Below are 25,103 nucleotides of genomic sequence, written 5' to 3' on the forward strand. Positions count from 1 at the left end.
TTGTAGTACAGCATCCTATGCAAGTACAACCGCAAACTGCAACCAGAACACTAGACAGACAATGACAACATACCATGTTTTAAGAAAACTTTTTTCCAGAGTGTTCAGCAGTGAGATTATGGAAAGAAATTTTTAATGCAATTTAATTCAGTATTCTTACACAAAAAAGGCCACAGAATGTGCCAAGAAATAAAGAAAGAGTGCCTCTGTGCCAGACTATTCTTGCCAAAAGTATTCTGTGGCAATTAGGGTACTGTACTTCCCAATTTCATGCACCAAGATCTTCAACACAAGAATGACCTCAGCGTCTTTATTAAATTCCACTGCTTCACATCACCCAAGAACATAAAGTAACGGCACAAGAGGGTTTCCATTGAAATCTAGGTCACCACAGCCACCCAGATTGGATCTCCATGTGGGTAGAACTGGCAGGCTGAAAGTCAGTGGTGCACTTCTTGCCAATTGTTCCAAAGAGGGTCACTATTCATAAACTAGGAAATGCCTGACTAATATATGCTTCAGAGCTACATGGAGTCTTAAAAAGTAGCTTGACTTTGTAATCACGAATGCTGTGCAAACCTATTTGCATTGGAAACACAGCTTAACCCCCCCCCCCACCCCCAACATATTCTATAAAAAGTGAGATTTAAATATAAAAGACAGGGAGGGGGGACTACTATATACACATAGCTGCAGAAAATTAATAGGCACGTTGTAAGATTTGTACATATTACTACAGCACTGTTTAACATTTCATTCATGGACATTGAACTGTTATTATACATTTAATCAAGACTGCGTACAATTTCTGATATTTGAATTATAATTTTATACAGACCACTGTACAGAATAGGATCTATTGTAAAACAGTCCATAAGATAAGCTGAGGTCACACCTGCATTTTAGGAGTAGCACATTTGATTTAGGCAGATTACAAGTTAATAATTAAAAAACAAAAAGAGGTACTATTACATTTTAATTATGTGTTTGAGCGACAGGATCATCTCTTAAGGAACCGCAGCTGGCCCCCATACACTCCCAGTTAGCACAACTCGGCCCCCCATTATACCAATTACAAATTTAAATTGATGAAGTGTTCTGTAAGGTGCCCCACTGCTTCAGGATATAATTTTTGGTGGGTGGGTGGGCTCCATTCTCTCAGTTATGCAGCCTTTCCATAAAACAGGCCTGTCTGAGTATATTCACTCAGACGTACTTACACACTGTCAAAACCAGTTATGCGCTGGCTTCTTAAATCTTCAGTATACATACTTATATTGTTTTTGTTATTTATATACAGTACATGGTACAATCTATGAAAATAGTGTTACACTAAAATGCCTAACATTTTAAAAAAGCAGTCAACAGTCTGGAAAGATTCAGACCAAATCCAGAAGGTGGTGGGAATCATCTAATATGGACTACATATGCTGTACTTATGGCTATCTGTATATTGACAAAACAAGTCTTCCATTTAGAAATATTGACATCTGAGTAATAAGGAACGACCAATGTAGATTTAAACCTAAACGACTATCATATACAGAAAATATTACTCTAGCAGAGCACAGGTTAATGATTGCTGTGTGTAAATTTCCAACCAAGTTCAGCAATACAGTTTAGAATCCAGAAAGTAAAATTTATTGAGAAATGTTTAAAACCTTTATGTAGCACATACCTACCATGTCCTAAAGCTGCCTACACACGAATCGATCATATCGTTATCGCTCATATCGTGCATTTTTCTCCCACCAACCTGCGATGCGCGGGCACGTATGGTCGATATCGATCTCGACCATCGTCCGTGCATACAGGCCAACCTGGTCGATATCGAAAAGGTTACTATAGGGTCCCGCGATCGTTGATCGCAGCTTGTTACAGCTGTTGGTGGGTACATGGTGTGCTGCATGATCGATATCGATTGTCCAGCACACCCAGGAGATCGAACAACTATATTGTTAGTCCCGTGTGTACCCACCATAGAAGTTGACAAACCCATTATATTTAGTCCAATTACAATTTGGGAAGAAATGGAGTAAAAATTTTCTCTTTTTCCAGTTCTCACTCTCAAAACATCAGTATTTTAATCTATTATCTTGTTTGAAAGTTGGCCAATTGCTGCTCTGCAAGGCTTGCTCACCCTCAGGGTCCCTTTTAGGTCATTAGGATCCTGACAAAGGTGAAAAAAACCCCACCCCCCCCATCCCCGCTGCCTAAACCTAAGACTCCCGGGGGAGGGGGGGTGCCTAACCCTAACCCCCCATTCCCCTAGCCTCCTAACCCTCCCGGGGGGCTGCCTAAGGCCAAGTCCCCCCCGGTGCTCCAAACCTAATCCTCCTCCTGAACCCCCCCCTCCCCCCGCGGGCAGCTGTCCGTGACCGGCTTACCTTCGATCGGGATGCCGGGCTCCCGGCGTACGGAAAATGACAGGCGTCGGGATTTCGACGCCTGTCATTAGACCCTTGCCGGGATGCCGATGGTCGGGATTTAGACAATCTGCATCGCATACCCTATAGAAATGTATAGCTCTACATGTAGATGGATTTGAGACCTACTGGATAGCATGATTCGTAATATTCACCATGTTAATATTCTGATCATTCCTGAATAAAGCTTAGTCTTTTAGGAATCCATTATGGAACATGTGATATGTACAATTAATCCGTTTCAAGGGGTATTAGGGTTCAATTTTGCAAAAGTGCAGATTTTGATATAGGATTTAAAGAGCACTTTTGCTAAATTGAACACTTATTACACTTCACTACACTATGGGGCACATGTATCAAAGCTTGATGTGAGATAAAATTGTGAAATATATATCACCAACCAATCAGCTCCAAACTATCATTTCTTAAACACAGCCTGCAAAATGTAAGTTAGAAGCCGATTGGTTGGTGATATATATCTCACAATGTTATCTCACATCAAGCTTTGCTACATATGCCCCTTAGTCTATTAGTATTACCAGTACTAAAATAGGTGCTTTAAAGAGACATGCCCAATACAAAAACAGTTTATTTTTCATGAGAGACTTTCTTTAAAACAAACTGGGCTCTAATAATTCATTGAAACTTACAATACTTACACTCTTTTTGCTGACAGGCTGATTTTGAGGTAAAGATCCTGGTGCAAGTACTGGAGAACTCGCAGGAGTGCAAAGCTCTGGAAATGGGTTTGGAATTGCTGGCAAAGAAGATGTGCGCGGTTGCTCCTCTTGAAGACGTCTGGAACCAAAAAATGATAAATAGTTAATAGTCTATTGTAATGTACTGAAAAGTCAAACCCTAGTTCATTTATACAAACAAAACAAACTACGGATTTTATCTAGGGATGTGCAGGCTCGGATAGGTTCGAGTTTGCACGTGGAGTTCGGATTTTTCCCTCCAAAAAAACGGAACTCAGAACGAGGCAAAACGTCATCTTACATGGACGAACATCATCATTCCTGGACAAAAGACCAGGAATGATGATGTTCGTCCATGTAAGATGACGTTTTGCCTCGTTCTGAGTTCCGTTTTTTTGGAGGGAAAAATCCGAACTCCACGTGCAAACTCGAACCTATCCGAGCCTGCACATCCCTAATTTTATCTGATAAGAGTTTCATTTGTGTTCAGGTCTATTCACCTCCGGGAATATATATATTTACCCTATTTTTAATGTGTATCACAAAGCGGACAATAGTTAAACATTTCCATGGCTTTCAAACCAATTCAGAACTTTAGACCTCAGTATCTTAAAAATACTAAGGGCAAAGTTTACCAAGCAGCAGTTTGATGGCGGTTTCTATTCTATTCTAAACCCCGGCGGTTTGGTGGCGATTTCTATTCTAAACCCCGGGGGTTTGGTGGCGGTTTTACAGCAGTTTCTAAATGACAGCCCTGTTCTATTCTATTCTAAAATGTGTTTTGATGGCAGTTTTGCAGCAGTTTTGACCTTAGTAAATCTGCAGATAGCAAAGCCGCCGCCAAACCTCAGTCAAAACACATTTTCGGATAGAATAGAACAGGGCTGTCATTTAGAAACCGCTGCAAAACCACCACCAAAGCCCCGGGGTTTAGAAAAGAAACCTCCACCAAACCGCCGGGGTTTAAAATAGAATAGAAACCGCCGTCAAACCGCTGCTTAGTAAATTTTGCCCTAAGGCTCAATTTGTTGTGTCCTAGATATTAGGAGCACCGGGGCTTGGGTGTACATGCACAGGAAGGTTTAGGGTGCGTGCTCTATATATGATGCCAGTCCTGACTTGGGCACACAGACTGGTAATTCTAAAGTAATCAGATTTATCTGAACCCTCCTAAAAATATCAGATTTACAAGACTTATTTCAAGAATCATATCAACAGACTGTAGTGTTCGATCTACAAAGCATTATTGTTAAAAAAAAATAAAAAAATGAATATTGCAGGAAGTTTTAATAGTTTCTTTCCAAGTTTACATTCATTGTTACAAAGGCTCTAGAGCAGAGTTAACCTGGTAGGAAAAGTTTAGGCAACATACGGGTAGGCAGACTAGGAATAATAATAATAATAATGTTTTAACATAGGTGTTTTTTCACCTATAAATTTGGGTCCAAATGGGTGAACATGTTTAGTTTTGATAGATTTGATTAAGGTCTGACCACCTAATTTTATTTAATGTTCATCTCATGTTCATCTGCTTTTAGCTGGTTTATTAGATAAGCAGATCAGCATGTCTGCAACAGATTTTGAACAAAAAAAGACCCATCCACCCAGGTTATTGTGTGGAAAGGGAGGCTAAATTTGACAGGAGTGGACAGTCAACAGGTGAACAGAGGCAAGTCAAGATAGACAGTGGAAAGAGCATGAACTCCAATTAGTACTACTATTTCTACAATAGCAAACAGTAGTGATAGGAGGCTCCTGTAAAGCCGCGTATCCACTAGTAGATATGGAAACGACAGCACGATTACAACTTTGTAATCGTGCGGTCGTTTCCATGTCTAGTGATGTGCCTACACTGAACGTTCACTCGTTCAGTCTAGGCACATCTATCATCCCCGCACATGCTGAACCTGACAGGATCATCAGGTTAACCAGCATGTACGGGCAATGTAAGATGACGGAAACGACCAGCGGGCACGCGCATTGCTGGTAGTTTCCGACCAAAACATGCCCAACACACGAGAGATTTATTTATCTATTAAGTTTCTTATATGGCGCAGCATATTCTGTTGCGCTTTACAATTTGAAAGATTTATAGAACAAAACAGGATAATAACATACAGACAGAAGTAAGAGGGCCCTGCTTGCAAGTTTACAATCTATAGGGAAATAGGCATTGATACACAAGGATAGGTGCTATATATTGCAATTTGGTCCAGCCCGAATGCAGAGTTTCTTGTTTCTTGGTGGGCTGCATGATCCAGTCACACAGGAATGTCGGCCAAATGTCAGGAGTATGTGAAAGAAAGACAATGTGTGAGGTTATGTGTAGACTGAGAGGGGATGTAATAAGCATTGGAAGCTATGAAGGTTATGTGGTCGGTTATGGAATCTGATAAGCTTGCAAGCGATTGCACAATAATGACATTATGGTGCAATCGCTTGGTAAAATCGCTAAGTGGATACCCCCCTTTACACTGATGCAGAAGGATTAGCCTTAACTATACCAGTTTGTTATGCTGGGTACACAATGGTCGATATACTGGCCGATCAATTGATCGGCCAATATAACTGCTGGCCGTCGGCCAGTGTGTACAGACGATATGTCCGTAAACCATGTATGGCGGGCAGCGACTGCCGGGTAGATGATGGCCGTTCAGTGTGTATGAACGACAATCATCTAAGGATATATCTGCAAATCACTCGATCTGCAGATATATCTTTCAGGTGTGTACCCACCTTTAAAAGCCTTAAGAGTCCAAAGGACGCTACAGTGGGCCTTCTACTAAAGCTATAAAACATAACATTTTGTATGTACAAGACATCTTCCTCAAAAGCTCACAACTTCTGTATATCTGTATTAGGTAGTCACCCTTTCCAGCAGTTTCAGATGATTTTTCAGGTGTTCACATACATCTTTACCTCTGTGCACTACAAGTCGCGTTAAACAGCACATTAGAGCCATGCACTCAGTAGCTCTGATGGTATATTTGTGTGACTTTTTATGATCAAATGCATCTTATTCGCAAAGTGAGTAAGATGCATTGAAGTAATGTAAATAGGATGCACAATCAGCTTCTGCTGATTAAAAGGATATGCGGCATGCTTATATTCTGTGTGCAACTACGAGTATCTGCATGCAAAATGCTAGGTTAGTGTCAGTGGCTATATATGCATGCCGCATATCCTTTTAATCAGCAAAAGCTGCTTGTGCATCCTATTCACATCACTTTGCAAATAAGATACATTCAAAGGTATAAAGTTGCAGAAGAGACGCTCTGCGCTACAAAGTCACGACACGGAGTGATTAGAAGGGCTGTTTAACGCGCAAGGAAGATGTGGACACATCTGTAGGTTTTATATGTACTTACCATTAATAGGAAGTAAAAAAAAAGAAAAAAGGAATCAAAATAAAACAAATATGAAAGAAAAATATGTATCTCTGCCTCAAGCAAGACATGAAGTAAATAGTGATGCAAACAGAAACTAAACTATGAGTTTATGATCTATGCAAACATTTGCATTAATTACAATGTGTGGCAGGCTATAAATAGGGTTGTGAGAGAAAAGAAACTGCTGAAGGGGCAAAGCTCAATAGGGGGAGGGGGGCTCAGTTTAGTGAGCAAATATCGGCGTTTCTTCTTGCACCATGAGTTAACGTTTCTAGTTACACTGCTATGTGGCATAGCTTGAGTACATCTGCCAAATCCAGACATCGTGCAGCACCTTACAGAAACCATTTAATTCATTAATATCCATGTATGCTAATGGGTGGTATGTATTTACAGTAAAACTGGGGACACCTTTTCCAACAGTGGCTGATCAGGTTAAACTCCAGATCAACCATGCAGTGTAGTGTTCCCGATAGACCGCATGGCATCTATTCACAGTGGGGGGAGAGCTTGGGAGCAGCCCAGCAACTCAGACATGCCCCCCAGAGTGACGGGAAAGAGGTGTGGCTCCTCTGAGTGACCATCCCGCCCTTTTCGGGGGCACACTTAACAGTGCCCATTCTCCAGGACATTAACAAGCCTGCTGTTCACCGTAGAGTGGACACTACAGTCTGTCCACAGCGTGACCCCGTCAGCTGTCTGTGAGCACCGTACACAGTGTGCAATGTGTACAGGCTTCTATGGGATTGGGAGGTCAGGCCAACAAATATGAAACAGCCCAAAAGATGCAACCTGCTGATCCAGACTGTTGCAGGAGCATTATAACCCATTAATCGGATAACATTCCTGCAACGGTACTGCATACACACCTAAACACACAATATCGTTTATGTGGGCAGTGAATTGTATTGGTGTATACATAGTTTAGGTTTTTGTCTAGGACAGTCCAAGAGACCCCCCACCCCCCCCTGTGTCTTGCCAGCACATGCGCATATCTCTGGGAAAAGGGTACTGGCTCCATTTTCCCAGCAATTTTTCTACTGTGCAGATATCTGGGAAAATGATAGCAACCATTTTCCCGATTATTTTGGCACCCAACAGCAGAGAGGTAATTATAATCTATGAATGTAGGGTGTGCATTATACCTCTGGACCCAGGTGCCCCTGCACACCGCATGCCCTACACCCATTTTATATATATGCCTATGAACTTTGTACCATAACAAAAACAAACTACCAACAAAAGCAATTTAATTTTTCCTCAGGAGGCTCTTGCATTATCTCTGCAGGATGGGTTATGGAATATTTCACTCTACATACGTGTGATTCCATTTTTAAAGGCCAAAAATCCTCAAAGTCTCATTAAAATGACAGTAATCCCCTATCAGCACTTTTTAGTCTTCTGCATAGACTGTTTACAGTCACCATGGTGACAGAGCTAGATCCAAGTGACTACACACCGCATCACAGGCTTGCCTGCTCATCAGAGCACATAAACCCAACCCCAATATGGCACCAACCATTACTCCCTGAGGAAGGCTAAACAGGGCAACACGCGTAGGAGCGAATTTTCACATCACCACTCACAACTGCACTAATCCGGGATCATAGTGTCCCTCCGCCTGACCAAGTCTCCTCTACAATAGGTTAGTTGAGCGCGTAGCCTCCACGAGTGATCGGACCACCCGGTCAGCGAGGTGGGACGCGCTCCACGTCGCTGCGGGGACCAAGCCAGTGGAGGAGTCAGCAGAAACCACTGGAATATGGCCCACACCACCGGCAGGGTCAGGAGCGGATGAAGACCAGAGGAGAACAGGAGCAGGATTGAAGAGAGGAACTAGGTGAGGCCTCACCAGAGCCTTAACTGTTAAAACGAACTAAGACTTACAGAGACTGATGGCATCCATTTAACTCCCCTATTGGGACCTTGACTTTTTACTTACAGAGGGATGCGGGACGTCCACCCCCTGGGTCGGTCACCAGGTGTCTGAACTGTACTAAGACAGTCCACTTACTCGCTATTACTTAATCCAATACACCGCTTAACATCTACCCCCCCTTCTCCTTCAATCATCTCCTATCCACCCACTAATGTTCTAGTACTTTTAGAGATCAACATTTTTTTGTTTCTAAATAAAAAACTTCAAAAGGTTTGTCACACGCAACGTGTAGAGGGTAATATATATAATTTGACAGTCAGCATTCTTTCATGTCAGCATAGGGCACAGTCCGTCGACATGTGTGTGTTTGCACGTGTACTCCCTTACATACCTGCAGAATCTAGGACCTGCCTCCTTCCCCTCCCTTTTCTAGTTGTAGTGAGCACTGCGAACCCAGACACAACTAAAATTATGTAAATGTATCAATTTTAGTTTGATTGTGTGCAACTATGCTCAATTAAATTTTGCAGCATTTTAATTGCTCTACAAAAAAAAAAAAAAAAAAGTGTCACATACTCACATTTTTTAACATATTCTCCTAAATGCTTTGGTAATCAATATGCAACAATTTTGTACTTCTGTAGTGCTTTGTCATTTCTCTTACAACTGCAGCTAATACCATTCATCACTTAATGCAGAGGTTCCCAAACTCCGGCATTATAGTCTACGCTTTAAACATTTAAGTTTGCCATTTTAAACTGGTAATAAAAGGATAAAATATAAGCTAGAAAATATGGTAGTCAGTAGCAGTGCATCCAAAGAACGACCGTCGTTTTTTTTGGAAAATGAATAAAGGCACTAAATTTACGAAATGCAGGATTGGGGCCCTTCCTACCTTACTGCTTGAATTTGCACTGGTTGGGAGCGCTGCATCTTCTGTCTTTGTGGCATGGACGGAAGAGTGTTTGATCCTGAGTTTGAAAGCTTGCTTCGGTTTAGCTGACCATTTTTTATAAGTGGTACAGATTCCGACACCCTGCTGCATGTGGAGTATAAGCTGTCCAGCGAAGAATTCATATTATTAACCAGAGCCTCTAGATCAACATCATCATCTAGGAAATGAAATAAGAACTAAGTTACATTTTATCAAGTTACTGAGGCATAAACACGTTGGCTCAATTATATAAATTTATATACAAAAAAGTTTGAGTGCAACTAACTAGTAGGCCACTAACTTTCCGAAAAACCTCAAATAAAGTGCACTACACGAAGCAGCCATTTTGTAAGCAGAACAAATGTCCATGACAAAAATAGATCCAGGGCTAGCACAACCATTAGGCAAACCTAGACTGTTGCCCAAGTGCTAATGGTCAGTGGTGGCTAATGTCGGCCATACACAGTGCGATTTTCTGACGTTAAGATGTGTTTTTACGATTTCCCTTGAGATTCTTCCCTTGAAATTCTCTATACGACTAGTCAAATAGTGTACACGATTGTACATCCGAGCATACGATCCCGATATGCATATGTATTACATCCTACACGTTAGGTCGTAATCTTACAGTTTTCCCATAAGATCTACGATGCAGGTTTACGATGGCGGGGACGCGCTTAGTCATCGTAATGGTACAAATAACACACGATTGGACGTTACGATTGATCTAAAAGCGGCCATATCATGCAAAAAAACATAAATCGTACAGTGTATGGGCAGCTTTAGACACTGAATGAGAAAGACAATCACTCAGTCTGTTTCCAAACTGCACCAGCACCCTGACCACCAGTCTTTGAAAGAGATGCAGACTGCAGCTGCTACTCCATATCTGATAGGCTGGTATTGTGGTGTTTTATGTCCCAGCCAAGTGCAATCACCACGAATGTACAGTAGATGGGTGATTGAAAGCTCTAGGGCTAGGGGGATGATGTGATTGATGACATTAAAAATATATAAAATAAGAAAAGTATTAATTTATGTCCCAAGTTGTCAATAGTCTAGTGCCGACATGTAATGGGAAACCTAAAAAGAAAAGCATATAGCGTAATCCTGTTTTAGTAGCAAATGATAATGAATAAAAGATCGAAAGATTGGCTCATGCAAGAGTGGCACAGCGCATATATAAAAAGGACATATTAATTAGCCCAAATAAAACATAGAAAATGAGCAAACATGAATTGCATGTGGTTGAAATAGGTAAATTGGTCTCCGTACCAGATGTCCCGAAATAATGGGCGCGGGACGCACCCGTGGTGCCCTCCAAGGTGTAGTGAGCATGCAGCAGCGCCAGCGCGTTTTGAGTGTAAAACTCTTCGTCAGGGCAGTCCTGAGGAAGAATGTACACTCGATATGCGCACTGCTGCTCGCTCACTACACCTTGGACTCACTACACATTGAGCATCCCACGCCCATTATTTCGTACGGAGGCTAATTTGCCTAAATCTACCATATGCAATTCATGCAAATTGTTTCTGTGTGTTATTTGAGCGAATTAATATGTCCTTTTTATAAATGTGCTATGTGTCCACTCTTGCACGAGCCATTCATTATCAATTGCTATTAAATTATATATTGTTTTACTGGAAGACAGGATTACACTATGTCCATTTCTTTTTAAGTTTCCCATTACATGTCCGCACATGACTATTGACCACTTGGGACATGAGGAATGTATTCATTTATTTATATATTTAATGCCGTCCTTCACATCAACCCCCTAGCGCTAGAGGTTTCAATCACCCACCTACTGTACATCATTGTTTTATTTGGTCTCTAGCTTGACCAGGGTTTTTATTACTGCCAGCTGCTTTTTGCCCTTCCTGCACTGGTGTCTATTTGTAATAGCTTTTTTTGCTTCTATAAGTGCAATCACCACACCTATGAGCAGTGGTCGACACCCCCACATCCTGCAACACTAAAAAGGAGGGGAGAAAGAGCATTATATAGGTCAGACCTAGAGCTAGCGACTGCACTAGCCATCAAAATGCTTGCAGCTAATAAGCGTGTGTCAATTCCAGGTGAAGGTATTCAATATGGCAAGATTTCTAATTTTCTTCATCCCACAAAATGGCTGCCTCCACTAAGTGAATGCATATACCAGTGGTTCCCAAACTTTTTTAAATCACGGCGCTCTAGTGTATCAACATTGTTTTCAAGGCACCCCTAAGCTAAATGTTTGTTATTGTGAAATTTAGAAACAATTTAGTGAAGTAGTAAAGTGAAGTAAATTGTGCTTACCTGTCATCCTTAGGTTTGGTTATATAGTGGACAGGTTTGTGCTTCTGTTTGTGCACATATTTACATTACATTGACCATAAAGAATTTGATTTGGTGCTGGACCACAAACCTGAGGCACTCCTGCAAGTGTCCCAAGGCACCCCAGGGTGCCGCGGCGCACAGTTTGGGAACCACTGGCATATACACAAAGAAGAGCAGCAATAATTTTTAACTACTACACACAACTTTCATTTAAAAAAATAAATAAATAAAAAAGGTACTAGAAATGCCAATTGCCATCTTTAAGACAAAGAAAAAGCAAACAAATACACACGCAAAGTTCTTTTCTGGTCATTGACATGGCAAGATCAACATACAACCTTTGTGGTTTATGCTATAGCAAAAGGTATATTTTGTCTCACAAGCCAGACAACATTTTGGACAATTCATGAAATCACTAACTAGTCGGCCAACCTATTAACAATGGATACATTATCAATACAGCATGCAAAATATTCATAAAAAAATAGATCTAAACAGTTTTCCAAATAACTTTAAACTTCAACTTAACATGTTAAAATTACCATGTTCTTTTTACTAGGCTTAGAGTGTTTGGTGTGTATTGGCAGCTCTGTCCTCCTAAACCACCTGCAAACTATTGGCCAATTGCACAATGCTTGAAAAAGCATTTCGGGGAGATTGTGAAAGAAACACCTATGAGCGGGACGTTAAAGTGGACGGGTATTGCTACATCTGAGAGGAGTGTCAAAATTGCCTTAAGCTGCATACACACGGTATATATATCTATGAACGATATTGTTCAATGATATATAGTTCATTTTTATGCAGTGAACAATCGACCAACGACCAGCTTTCCCACATGAACGATAACGATATATATGGTCGACCGCACATGCAGGCCAACTTGGACAATTTTGTCAAGATTTGCCTGTAAGGACATGACATGACTTCACTGAAATATCTATCATAGCTATCTATCAGTGTGTCCACCCAAAATAGTTTGCCCTGCACTACAAAAGTTGGAAGAATCTATTAGCGATATCTTTGGTTGTGCAGGTTGTACAGTGTGTATGCAGTATTACATCCAAATATAAAACAAGCACCAAGGCAGTTCGTAAGATCTACTTGTTGATATAAACACACTGATACTTTTCAGGGCTTGCTCATGCATTGTGTTGTACAAGTGGTTCCATACAAATGGCCAAGAGAAACCTTAAATGAAAATGCATCTAGCCATAGGGATCGGGATAGTGTTAAAAAACATCCGATCGGGATAATGGCTGATGAAATCCCGGCGCCGAAATCCCAAACTGCGGACAGAAGACCGGCAGCGGAATTCCGACATGCATGGAGATGCCAACACCGGGATCCTGATAGGGGCAGGTATAGCATACCTACTTATCCCATCAGGATTCTCAGCATCGGGATGCCGCTATCGGTCTTTTGAAAGCCGGCATCCTGACTGCCGGTATTCCATACCCAACCCATAGGGATCATTGTGCCTTATAGCCAATGCAGGTAAATGGCACTAATTATACCATTTGAATGTATATCTCTCTCAGATTTCTTTTATTTTTTCATCCAAAGTATATACCAGCTACTTAATGGGGGTAAGGTGCAAACAGGGAGGTTGCTAGGCTCTTCAGGTAGTCAGTAGGGAGGCCAATCCTGGGAAAAACTCAGTCTTGGGATTCCAGGGAAACCTGGGATTGGTCTGGTTTTAAAAAGCCCAGCCCTCAGTGACTTACCAGTGGCGGGCAGTGGCAGCAGGGAAACTACAACATGGCCATGTAGAGGAGTGGGTGCGTGCTCCAGCCAGCGCAGGGCTGTGCAGCGTGACCACTATCCTCACATCACACTGCGTACAGCCAGGGAAGGGGGAGCTGCGCAGCGTCTGAGCACTCTGCTGCAGGTGCTCAGTGCTGCCCTGCATTGAAAAAAAACAAAAACAAAAACACATTTATAGCCAATGCCGGGATGAGAGGCTTCCAATCCCGGAATTCAATCTCAGCCATTTTTAAGCCAAAATCTCAGGATCCTGCCGATCCTGGCATTAGCCTACCTAGTGGTCAAGGAGGTTGCAACTATTTCAAGAAGTATGCCCGACATTCAGGGAGAAGAATTGGCAAGTAGCTTTGTTGTATTTATTATCGTTTGCTATACACAACTTGTTCTGTATGCATTTTACAATAACTGTGAATATTTAGCCATACACATAAGACATTTTACCACACTGAATTTTGCTGTTTAACCATTTGAAAATACAAGTTTGGGCAAGCGCAGACAAGTTGTTTTCGAGTGCTCGTTTCACATGGAATGCAGATGCAAGAAAGACAGATGAAAGCTACAATCTTAGGGAAAACAGTTTGTTACAGTACACCGTGTGAGGTTTACAGTGACAGCAATAAAGACAGTGACAGGAATGGGAAAAAAATGACAAGAACAAAAAACCACACACACTTAAGTGTCACTTGGCGCTTTACAGTCTCCAAATGGTGTGCAGTTGCTCATCCACATAGGGTTATTGCTGGGAAATGCAGTTACATTAATTGAGCTTTCATGGTTTGGAGATTATATACACCAATAGGACATTGATTTTAAGGCCATGATATACAACAGGTTTTCAAATGAAACAAGTCATGAAGTTCTTACACTTACACCAGTTTTGTAGAATCAAGAGTATAAATGATTGAAAACTGGATATTGTGAAGTAAGATTGCTATGCAACTAAGGGGCATATCCAATTAGGTGCAAGTTTACCAGAATTTTCGTTCCTGCTGGCTTTTTACCGCAGGAGCGAGATTTTTGTTATTCAATTGGGTGCATGGTTTTGAAATTTTTCCATAAATCCTTCTTTTCAAAGGGAAAATTGGCGGGACTTGCTTCTGGACCTCTGCGGAACCCACCACGCCACACTAATGACTGATTAAGCAAATAGAATTCTCCCATTAGCTTAATTAGTCCAATAATTAGTAATTACTCACCTTCAGGCGGTGCTGTCCTTCTCCTCTGCTTCTCCAGAATGCTGAAGTATTACCTCAGACAGCTGCTGAGTAACAGGGGCTCAAACACACACAGACAGAAATCAGTCACACACCCTGCAGATGTCTGAGGGAAGACTTCAGCATTCCGGTGAAGCGAGAGGAGGACATCGCTGCCTGAAGCAATTATTGGACCAATTAATCCAATTGGAAACTGCCAATGACTTAGACATTAGAGGGGTCCTGCAGGGGTCCAGAAGCAAGTCCTGACAATTTTTTCTAAAAATAGGAATTTGAGGAAAAATTAAGCCTGCTCGGGAGGCACGAAAAAATAAAAATAAAAAATTAAAGCCCCGCACCCAATTGAATACCAAAAATCTCACACTTGCAGGAAAACCCGGCAGGTGCGAGATTTGTGGTAAACTCGCACCTAATTGGGAGACCTAGTAGTAGTATATGGAGTTGGAAAAATGATGTGTCAATACATTTTGGTATGTAAGAAGCACATGCTAGTGCTCAACTATTATAAAATGCTATCATACTACACAAGAACCAGACAAGCCACAGTAGAATAAGTCTAAAAAACAAACCAAAACAAAAAAACAAAACAAAAAAGGATTATGGTACCATGAGCCAAGTAGTAGGAGTGGCTCATAGAGGGTATAGTTTTTGCTGGATGCCAGATTGGCAACATCCGAAGCATGCCTGTTCTAGACACTTCCAGAATGAGTGTGTCAAACTTAAATCTGCAAATCAGCATTGTAATTTATTGGTTTACGAAATTCTTGAATGTCCTTAAGACAGAAACGGGTAATGTCTACAAAATATTATATATTTAGTAGTTTGTATATTACATTTAACCGGTTTTTAACATTTTTTTTTCCCAAGCTTGTGTGATCCACAATTCAGTGGGCAGGTACATAGATTAAGACACAGAGTCTTAAGGTGCGTACACACTAGATGATATTTTGCACCATTCACCCAATTTCAACGTATTGGAGAGACAAATCGTGTAAAATATGTGCAAATCGTTAGTGTCCACTCACAATAACGATGTGTGTACCTGCGGGTCATACGTTGTATCTTCAGGTCTTGCCTACAGAAGGCAAGATCTGCCAGTCTTGTACACGACGCACTGGAAATAGTTTGTCAGATTGGACACTTTTTAGCGCCATATCGTGTCCTGGAGTGCAGGGGACCTGCTGGGGAGAATTCAAAGAAAATCGTTCACGATATCGCAATGTGAGCACATAGTCTAGTGTGTAGGCACCTTAGACTCACTGTTGGGCGCAATAATGCTGAGCATATAATCAATTTTAATTGGAGTATTATTGGCCTGACAGTACCCATGAGGTGATAACATGTCAGGTCAGGCTTTGGAACTGTGTACAATCAGACCATCTTTAATATGATTTTATTAGTGTACAGGCCTAGGATTATGAATCCACAAAGGTTATAATTGTCAACTCTAACTGATGTATTTTGCCTCCATTGTGGACTGCTACACTGCAGTGTTAATGATAAAGGGTTCACTGAATTTGACTAATATATGAACTGGCATTGCATTTTCACCCCCTTTTTCAAAGTAAATTTTTGGGGTGTCCTTAAATATTTTTTAATTTTTTTTTACACAGATTACCTTTGGAGGACTGTCTGAAGGCTGCACGGGGGTTCCCGAAACGTTGCACCCCAAAACCCCAATTGTGCACTTTTTTCCGCCTGCCATTCATAGGCAATACTTTACCGCCTATTACATTGCATTGACTTTGCGCCTAGGTGGAAAGTCCTTTAAATTGAATACAGGGTAAAAGCAAAACAGGCGATAATGCCATCATCGGCGGTAACTTAACGCGGATCCGGACTTAACACTTCAAATTGAATACGGGCCTAAGCATCACATTGTCTAGGCAACAGTTCAAATATTTGGAATATTTTTTGAATGCTTTTTTTTTTTTTAAAAGTCCTTTCATTTAAAAATGTCCTTCTAAACGTTGGTTTGTAGATGCACCAGATTGTTTTTTATTGATCGCTTGTGCATTGCTCTTCAGGTGAAAAAAAAAAAAAATATCTTTATGCCTTATTTGCAGGAGGGCCCAGTACTCTGCCAGGTAGGAGGGGGTTGATGTAACTGGAACATAGTCATCCCCACTAGTTTGATTTGGCTGGAGCAGATTGTCTAATGCTTTCTGGTTGCGGGCAATATTTTGCAGAGGTCCAGCATAGATGGCCACAAGTAATCATAGTTTAATATATTACCTATGAGTATCTGCAGTGCCGTCATGTCCAATGTAAACAGGTCCCACTGGGTGGTTACTGTTGCCATGTCCCAGTTCATGTGACAAGCATGTGGCCGTGTGATGCAGCACCCACTCCTGTATGCACACTTATATATGCCGGATAGAGTGATCTTAAATTATGTAGGTTTAGGGTTGTTTGTATGGCAGATGCGGTCCTTCATGATTGAGCATTTTGGTGGGTAAAGTTGTGGCAGGTTGCTCTTTGGTTTGAACCTGGCTGTTTGTGGCAAAGCATTGATCAATAGCCATTGAATAATAGCCACATGTGAGTGCAAGAGGTAGTTGTAAAGCATGTCACCTTTTAAAAGACAACCAAGTCTTGCCTGTGTAGGGGGGACCTGGACAACTATGCAGGAAGGTCCAATTCTTTGTACTCTGCTGAGACCCTTATCTGGCATTCAGAGTTCTTTGTGTTGTCATTGGCTGGAGTAATTTACAATACTTTGATGTACACTGCTTTTACTGATTAGCATAATATGGATAACAATCACATGTCTAAAGATTTTCTGTCCAACCATCCAACTAGTTGATTGGTTGGAATGAAAAACTGGTAACATATGGGAGTAACTAGGAGCAAATTGCTAATCATCAAATGCCAGAAAACAGATGAAAATGGTCGTTCAGACAAGTTTGAACAAATTGTTTAGATCAAACATTTAACAAACAGTTTTTGTCCATTTTCTGGCATTTGGGAGCAAATTGCTGATTGTCATTTGCTTTCATACCTTACCAGATTTTCATTCCAACCAATCAACTAGTTGGATGATTGGACAGAAAATCTTTAGGTGTGTATGCACCTTATGTCTGTTTAAGAGTTTAAGCAATAATGCTTAGTTGAAGAAATCAACCACTAGACTGTTTAATTGCCAGAGAATAGTTTAAACTCTGGAAGGCTAAACAAGACTACCAATCTGTTAAGTTGCATACTAGCTATTCTGTCCCACAAAAGGTAATGTAGATTCTAGGAAACAAGGAAGAAACGGCAGATAAACTGTTTAATTGTAAAAGCGAGAAGGGGGTAGGACCTGGAAACCTATAGGACTTATAGGCAGGGAGTTTGCTCAGAGACACTTGGAAACCTAACTGTGAGTGTTGTGCTGAGCCTTTGTTGCTGGTGAGGTCATTAGGCCCTGCCAGGTTCCGGTAGTGAGGGAACCACCTGTGAAGTTAGTGCCCCGACAGGGCTAGGATTTATGTTTATGTTTTCTTTATGTTATTTCTGACATTGTACAATGAAGACTGGCGCCGACCAGCTTGTACTTGCATCTAGACTGGTGTGCTGCTTCCCTGCTGCTGTGGGTGGGTGTAAGAAAGGAGTCCTTCTACCCAGGAGAGGGAACCCCTAATCTGACTGTGTCACAATATGGTGGAGAATGCGGGCACCCACACACACTGAAGTTGCAGCAAGAGGAAAACTTTCCGTTTAAAAATTAAAGGAACAGACACCCAATTTGTGAGTGTGGAAATAACACTGTGTCCTTGGAGTCCCATAGAGGAGGCTTCAGCCAATGCTCAGAGAGGCAAGGTTCAGCTTCCAACCTACACCCCAGGACAAAATGGAGGACATGATTAAGGCCTTGCTCCAAGCTACAGCAGCTCAGCAGGAATCTACCAGAGCTCAGCAGGAGACGAACAAACTTCAGCAGGAATCTACCTGGGCTCAGCAGGAATCCACCAGGGTGCAACTGTTGGCCTTGGAGACAGCCCAGAGGCAACAACAGGTCGCCATCGAGGAAACCTGCCAGGCCATAAAAGAGGTGGTACAGCACCTGGTCGCCCGGCCCAGAGATGTTGCTACTGGTCCTCCCACCCCCACTCACTCCGTACGAGCCAGTCACTTCCTTCAAAAGATGACTTCGGGCGATGATGTGGAGGCCTATCTCGCCGCATTTGAAAGAACGGCCGAAAGGGAGAGTTGGCCCAAGGAGCAGTGGGCAAGTCTGGTGGCACCTTTTTTTGTCTGGGGAGCCACAAAAAGCATATTTCGACTTATGCCTGGCTGATGCCAAGGACTATAAAAAACTAAAACAGGAGATCCTAACTCGCTTGGGAGTCACCACCTTTGTTCGTGCCCAACGGGTCCACCGCTGGGAGTTCCATAGGGACAAGCCTCCACGTTCACAGATGCATGACCTCGTCCATCTGTCCTCAAAATGGCTACAGCCCGAGACGCTGATGGGACCACAGATCGTGGAAAGGGTCGTGATGGACCGGTACCTGCGATCATTACCTGTGACTCTGCACAAGTGGGTGAGCCATGCAGACCCTAAGTCCGCGGACCAGTTGGTCGAGCTGGTGGAGAGGTACGTGGCGGCTGAGGAGCTGATGAGTATGCCCCACCGAGCCCCGATGGAGCACCGGCGAACTCCAACAGACACTGGTAAGACTGTTCCAGGGGAGAAGGGTGCTGGGCGGTGGAATGTACCTAAGACTGAGGGTGTAGAACCTGGAGACAGGCCTGCCAGGCCAGGAAGGTTCTTGCCCCGTAAACGACTAGACATTAATATGACTTAGTGTTTCCGATGTGGTGGCTTCGGCCATATTGCCGCTAATTGTTCACTTACAACTGAACCTATGCAATGTGATACTGCTCATGTCTACCGCAGGGGGTCTTTCTTTGCACAGACAGCCTGTACGGCTGACCGGCAGGCTGAGACTGATAAGCATATGTGTGTACTCACTGTAGATGGCAACAGAGTAGAGGCACTGTTAGACTCTGGTAGCTTGGTGACACTTAGAAAAGCTGAGCTGGTGAACCCCTTGAGGCATACAGAGAAAACTGTTGGTGTGACCTGCATATATGGGGATAATCGATATTATGTTACTGCCAAGGTGAACATCGAGACACCATGTGGCTCTGCTATAGTTTCTGTGGGTTTGGTGCCTGGTCTGATGTACGATGCAATATTGGGGAGAAACTTTGCTCACTTCTGGAAATTGTGGGAAAGCAGTTTTGTTCCAGAAGTGAACAACCCCGGTCCACTTGAGAAGTTTGTCGATATAGAGGAGGAGGGAGTTTCTTCTGAGTCAGAGTTATTCCCTTTTCCTACTATGGTTGGCGAACTAGAGAATGCGGAGCGTGACGGTGGCCCGCCAACTGATGTGCCTCCCATTGAGGTATTGCCCATTATAGAGGTGCCGATAGTGAGAGAGCACCTGGAACAGGCTCAACAGGCACAGCAGAGGGTATACAACCGCAATGCTCGGTTACGCAGCTTTGCTCCTGGGGACAGAGTTAGTGTTGGTTCCCACTGTGGAAAATAAACTTTTGGCTATACTGCCCGCAGTTCCAGGATGTTGATGGGAAGAAGCGCTTCCTCCGCCGACCAACGACCCTGAAGTGACAAGGAGCCTGTCACCGCCCCCCAAGCCCGGAGACTGGCATCTGTCGTGAGCAGAACCCATTCCGGGATCCAAAAGGGGCGCCCCTCTAGGAGATGAGCCGTCTGCAGCCACCAGGCTAGGGACAGACGCACCTCCGAGGACAATACCAGCATCTGAGAGCGGATCCTGTGTGGCAATCCGTTCCATTCCGAAAGAATCAGCCCCTGCAGGGACCTGGAATGGAACTGGGCAAACTCCACCATGTCGAATGCCGACACCATGGACCCCAAAACTCATCGCTGAGTGCACCGACACTCTGCCACTGCTCAGACAACTGTGAATCCGCAGCTGTAAGGAGGAGACCTTCTCTGGAGTCAGAAAACTCCGTTGCCCCCAAATGAACCATCCGCTGTGATGGGATGAGGGAGGACTTCTTCCAGTTGATCAACCAGCCGTGTGCCTGTAGACAAGCGACCGTCAGGTGGAGATGCTGGATCAGTACCTCCGGGGAGCTTGCTAGCAAGAGGAGGTCGTCTAGATACGGTAGCAACCGTATTCCCTGGCTCCGAAGATGAGCCGCCATGACCGCCATCATCTTGGTAAATACCCTTGGTGCCGTGGAGAGACCAAAGGGTAGAGCCCTGAATTGGTAGTGGTTGTGGAGAATAGCAAACCGCAGAAACAGTTGGTGCGATGTTGCTATAGGCACATGGAGGTAGGCTTCCTGGATATCCAGGGAGACCATATAGTCCCCTGGTTCCATCGCCAGAATGATGGAACGCAAAGTTTCCATCCCGAATTTGGGAACCCTGAGAAACCTGTTCAGGGACTTCAAATTGAGGATGGGGCGATGAGAGCAATTGGGTTTCTGCACCAGAAACAGCGTAGAGTAATACCCCATCCCACGTTGAGACTGTGGCACGGGTATAATGACCCCCGCCGTCAGCAAGGCCTCTATGGCTTCCTGAACCTGCAAGGCCTTGGTTTTGTCCTGAGAAGGACTTGTGCAAAAAAACTGGCCAGGCGGCCTGTGCCGAAAAGACAGGGCGTACCCCTGGGAGACCACTTCTCGCACCCAGGCATCCGTGGTGGTATTGTGCCAGCACTGGGCGAATTGAAGAAGTCGGCCTCCCACTCTGGGGTCCCCCAGAGGGAGGCCCGTCCCATCACGCAGAAGGCTTATCTTCTTGCTTGGAAGAAGGGCGCCTAGCACTCCAGGCTTGCTTCTTTGGCTTTGAGGCGGTCTTGGGTGCGGACTGCCTCGGGAAGGACTGACCCTTTGCCCTGCCCTGAACCCGAAAGGAACGAAAGGCCGAGCTCCGGACCTTAGCAGGTGTAGTAGCTGAAGGGAGGAAGGCTGACTTGGATTTTGCCAAGGTATCTACTATTTTGTCCAGGTCCGGACCAAATAGTAATTCTCCATTAAAAGGTAAGGCCTCCAAGCCTTTCTTTGAATCCGCGTCTGCTCTCCAAGACCGCAACCACAAGGATCTACGAGCAGACACTGCTGCCGCCGAAACCCTAGAGGTCAACAGGCTAGCATCCAACGATGCTTCTCCAATGTAGGAGGCGGCATCTCTCATCTGTCCTAACAACGCCCTCTGGACGTCCGGAGCTTCATCCGTAAACGTGTCCTCCAAGGCGTTGGCCCACCCCTCAATGGCCTTGGCCACCCAGGAGATGGCCATGGACGGCCGGGCTACAGCCCCTGAGAGAGAATAAATAGACTTTAGACAAGTCTCCACCTTCCTGTCCTTAGGATCCTTCAGCGAGGATATAGACGACAATGGCAAAGTAGCACTCCTGATGAGGCGTGTTACATGGGAATCGACTGCAGGCGGAGTTTCCCATTTCTTACAATGCGCTTCCGGGAATGGATAATTGGACACCAAGCGTTTCTGTGGCAGGAAACGCTTACTGGGTGTCTGCCAGACCACCGCCATGTGATCAGTCAACTGATCAGACAAGGGGAACGCTGCAGAAGTAACCTTAGCTTTTTTTAAAACTAGGATACCTCGACTTGGGAGCGGGTGCCTCATCCTCAATCAGAAGAATGGCCCGCACCGCCTTAACCAGAGCCCGCACATTGATGGAAGACTTGGTGTCTACCTCCTGGACTGAGGCATCTGAGGCTGAGTCATCCTGCACCTCACCATCATCCGAGGACCCCTCAGAATCCGAAAGATGCGCAGCCTGCGCCATGACTGAGCGTTTAGACACCCTGGAGGGCACGTCACTGCGCAACATCGACTGAAAAGCCGAAGATGCTGCCGCCAAATCTTGGACAGTGTGGGAAAGCGCATCCACCCAGGGTGGAGGAGCTGCCACAGGACCCTGAAACGGCACCACAGCCTGCTGTGCCACAGGGGTGGACTGAATATACATTGGCAACCCCGCATAGGGACCAACAGGCTGAGACCCCGGGGGAGTCTGCAATAATTGTGGGACACCCGGGGAATGGGGGATGGCAGGCAGAGGCAACGCCCTAGTAGGGGCGGCAGTCGGGACCGACAGACGGTCCGCGATGGACACCAGCACCAGGGAAAACATCGCCCATGGTGGCTCCTGCGACATGGGAGGTTTAGACATACCAGGGAGCGCCTGGCACCGTCCGCAAAGGCCGTCCTGTGACAAATCTTCCCTATCCACTCCTGCAGAACAACGCCTGCAGGAGAACAATACCAGAGCCCCGGAGTGCTCAATCTCCTCCTCAGACATGACTTAGGAAGAAAACGTGCGCACTCACCAGTGTGCTGAACAACAGCCCACAATATGGTACTGTGTAGCACACAACTGTATGTGACGGACCTCACAAATACGTGATTTATATAGGCGAGGTCTGTAGAAACACCCTTCCCCCGCACACCTGTAGGGCTTGTAGGAGAAGGAAAGGGATAGGTATAAGCTGACAGTAAGTAGAAAAAAGACACAGACAGGCAGCACTAGCAAAAGTCACATACCATGCAGAGAAGATATACTCACTGCACCTTTCCACTACAATCAACCTCCCAGATTCAGTGTCTGGGAGGGCTATAGTGCTGTGTACACTGTCCTTGTCGGGGGAGAGGTACACAGGGGGACCGGTCCGCGTGCTCCCTGAAGATCTGCACTGCCAGTAAGAAAATGGCCGCTGGAGACCTCAGAGGAGGAGTGGCCGAGTAATCTGCAGCTCAGCGACGCCAGACTCCGTGCTGAAAGGCGCGCTGAGCTGAGGGGAGGAGCCGCTAGACAGGGAAGGCTTCCTCCCCTGGCTAGCATATTTAACCCCCGGGTTGCCGGCATCCCGCTTGCCGCATAATTTACCCTGGTGGTCTAGTGGTCTGGCGGGGTATGCCTCCGCTGGAGGGGGGGCCCGCCGCCACCGCTAGCGCCCCCGGTCTCTCCCCTAGACCGGGGGCATGGGACTGCATTTACAAGGAACCCGCGCACCGCCGCTAATCAGCGGTGCGCGGCTTACCTTAATCTCCCCGGCGTCTTCCGGCAGCAGTCCCGGGGGAAGCCAGAGTCCGGCTAGTACAGACTCTGGCTTCCCCCGCCGCGATACCCAGTTCAGTGCTGGCGTCGCGGCGCCAGCAGGGAGAAGGAGCGGCAGCGTGGGCGTCTCTACAGACAGCCCATCGCTGCCGCTCTGGAGAAAAAAAAAACTATAGTAAAAAAAAAAATGTAACCAAGTTAAAATAAAAAGCTTTAGGGGGCTGCTCCTGCAGCCCCCCCCCCCCCCGCAGGGTGACCCGACTCCGGCCGGGCACCATCTTAAACTGAGGTGCCTGTGGCTCGGAGGCGGGGTAAAGGGGAGGTTGGACCCAAGTGCATCCTGGGAGCAGCTGAAAGCTTTAACTCCGTGGTGCCCAAGGATCCAGGATCCAGCTATACCCCAAGGTCACCCTGTAACCCCTATGGACCCTGAAGTAGAAAAGTGATTATAAACTAAATAAAAGTTTGCCTAGTCAGAAATCGTATGTAAAATGTAGCAGTCTGCTGCTGTCTCCTTTTAAAAATAGTCAGAATCCATGTCAATTTTAAAGCCAGTGTAGCAATATGAAGTCACAGTGAATTGATGATGCTTTCCTACTGTGAAATCACAGATTAATGCTATTAATAAAACCTATTTTTAGTTTTTTGGCCTTTAAAAGTTCTGAAGGCAGAAAACCCATTTAATTATGAATCAGAGGCACAGTGTTATTAACTACTGACCCACACTATAAGCAGACACTAACATGGCACCAAAAAAGTAAATGTGTACCAGAGGACCTCCAAAATTAAATGGAGTCTGCTGTTCTAGAATGATCAAATAAGCATGTATTAATACAGAATAATCAGGGAACACTGGAATTAGCTACACAATTGTTGAACCATGCTTCTTACCATGGTGACATTTCACGATCCAGTGCATATATATGTATGATAAACAGAATTGCTTGGAACTTGTGCTAGCAATGGAATTCTAGGATATGGGTTCTCAATCTAATTTCATTTAGGACTCCTCTTGGTACGCAATATACTGGAGGGAGAGCGGTCCATGTGTCCTGATATTTGAAAAATTTTCCCTCAAGAAACAAAAGCAATGATATCACCTCAGTGAATGATCCCACGAGGTCCTTTACACTTTGATCCTTCTCTCCAGCGCACTCCTACTTGGATCCTCTACACCCTTTGTATAAAATTAAAACACTCCTGGTTGTCTTTATAATGATTAGATTTATTTATTTTTTTAACCCCCCTCGTACTGTCTGTTAGCCTTTTTAAACCGTATTGGTTGGTTTATTATTCATGTATGGTGCAACAAACAGTTTGTGGAGCCACAAAAATAAAAGCAAAATACTTTGAGGAAAGGAAGTTGTATGGAATGAGCTCCCTGGTCTCAGGTCGTTCTCCTC

The 25,103-nt window shown here is 44.3% G+C and overlaps 1 protein-coding gene across 6 annotated transcripts in view; it reads right to left on the minus strand.

Annotated features, from left to right (window-relative positions):
• GRB10 (growth factor receptor bound protein 10) overlaps positions 1-25,103 on the minus strand; it is a 283,037-nt gene that overhangs the window by 117,986 nt on the left and 139,948 nt on the right. For all 6 annotated transcript variants that reach the window (XM_088464156.1, XM_088464147.1, XM_088464146.1 and 3 more), the window contains 2 exons: positions 9,288-9,504; positions 3,086-3,224 (listed from right to left, as the gene is read on the minus strand). In XM_088464156.1, coding sequence (XP_088320282.1) covers positions 3,086-3,224; positions 9,288-9,504 — 356 coding nt within the window. The remainder of the gene's footprint in view (positions 1-3,085; positions 3,225-9,287; positions 9,505-25,103) is intronic.

This window comes from Taudactylus pleione, unplaced genomic scaffold, assembly GCF_031769625.1.
Source record: "Taudactylus pleione unplaced genomic scaffold, aTauple2 ptg000054l, whole genome shotgun sequence".
In the NCBI taxonomy this organism is placed as follows: Eukaryota; Metazoa; Chordata; class Amphibia; order Anura; family Myobatrachidae; genus Taudactylus; species Taudactylus pleione.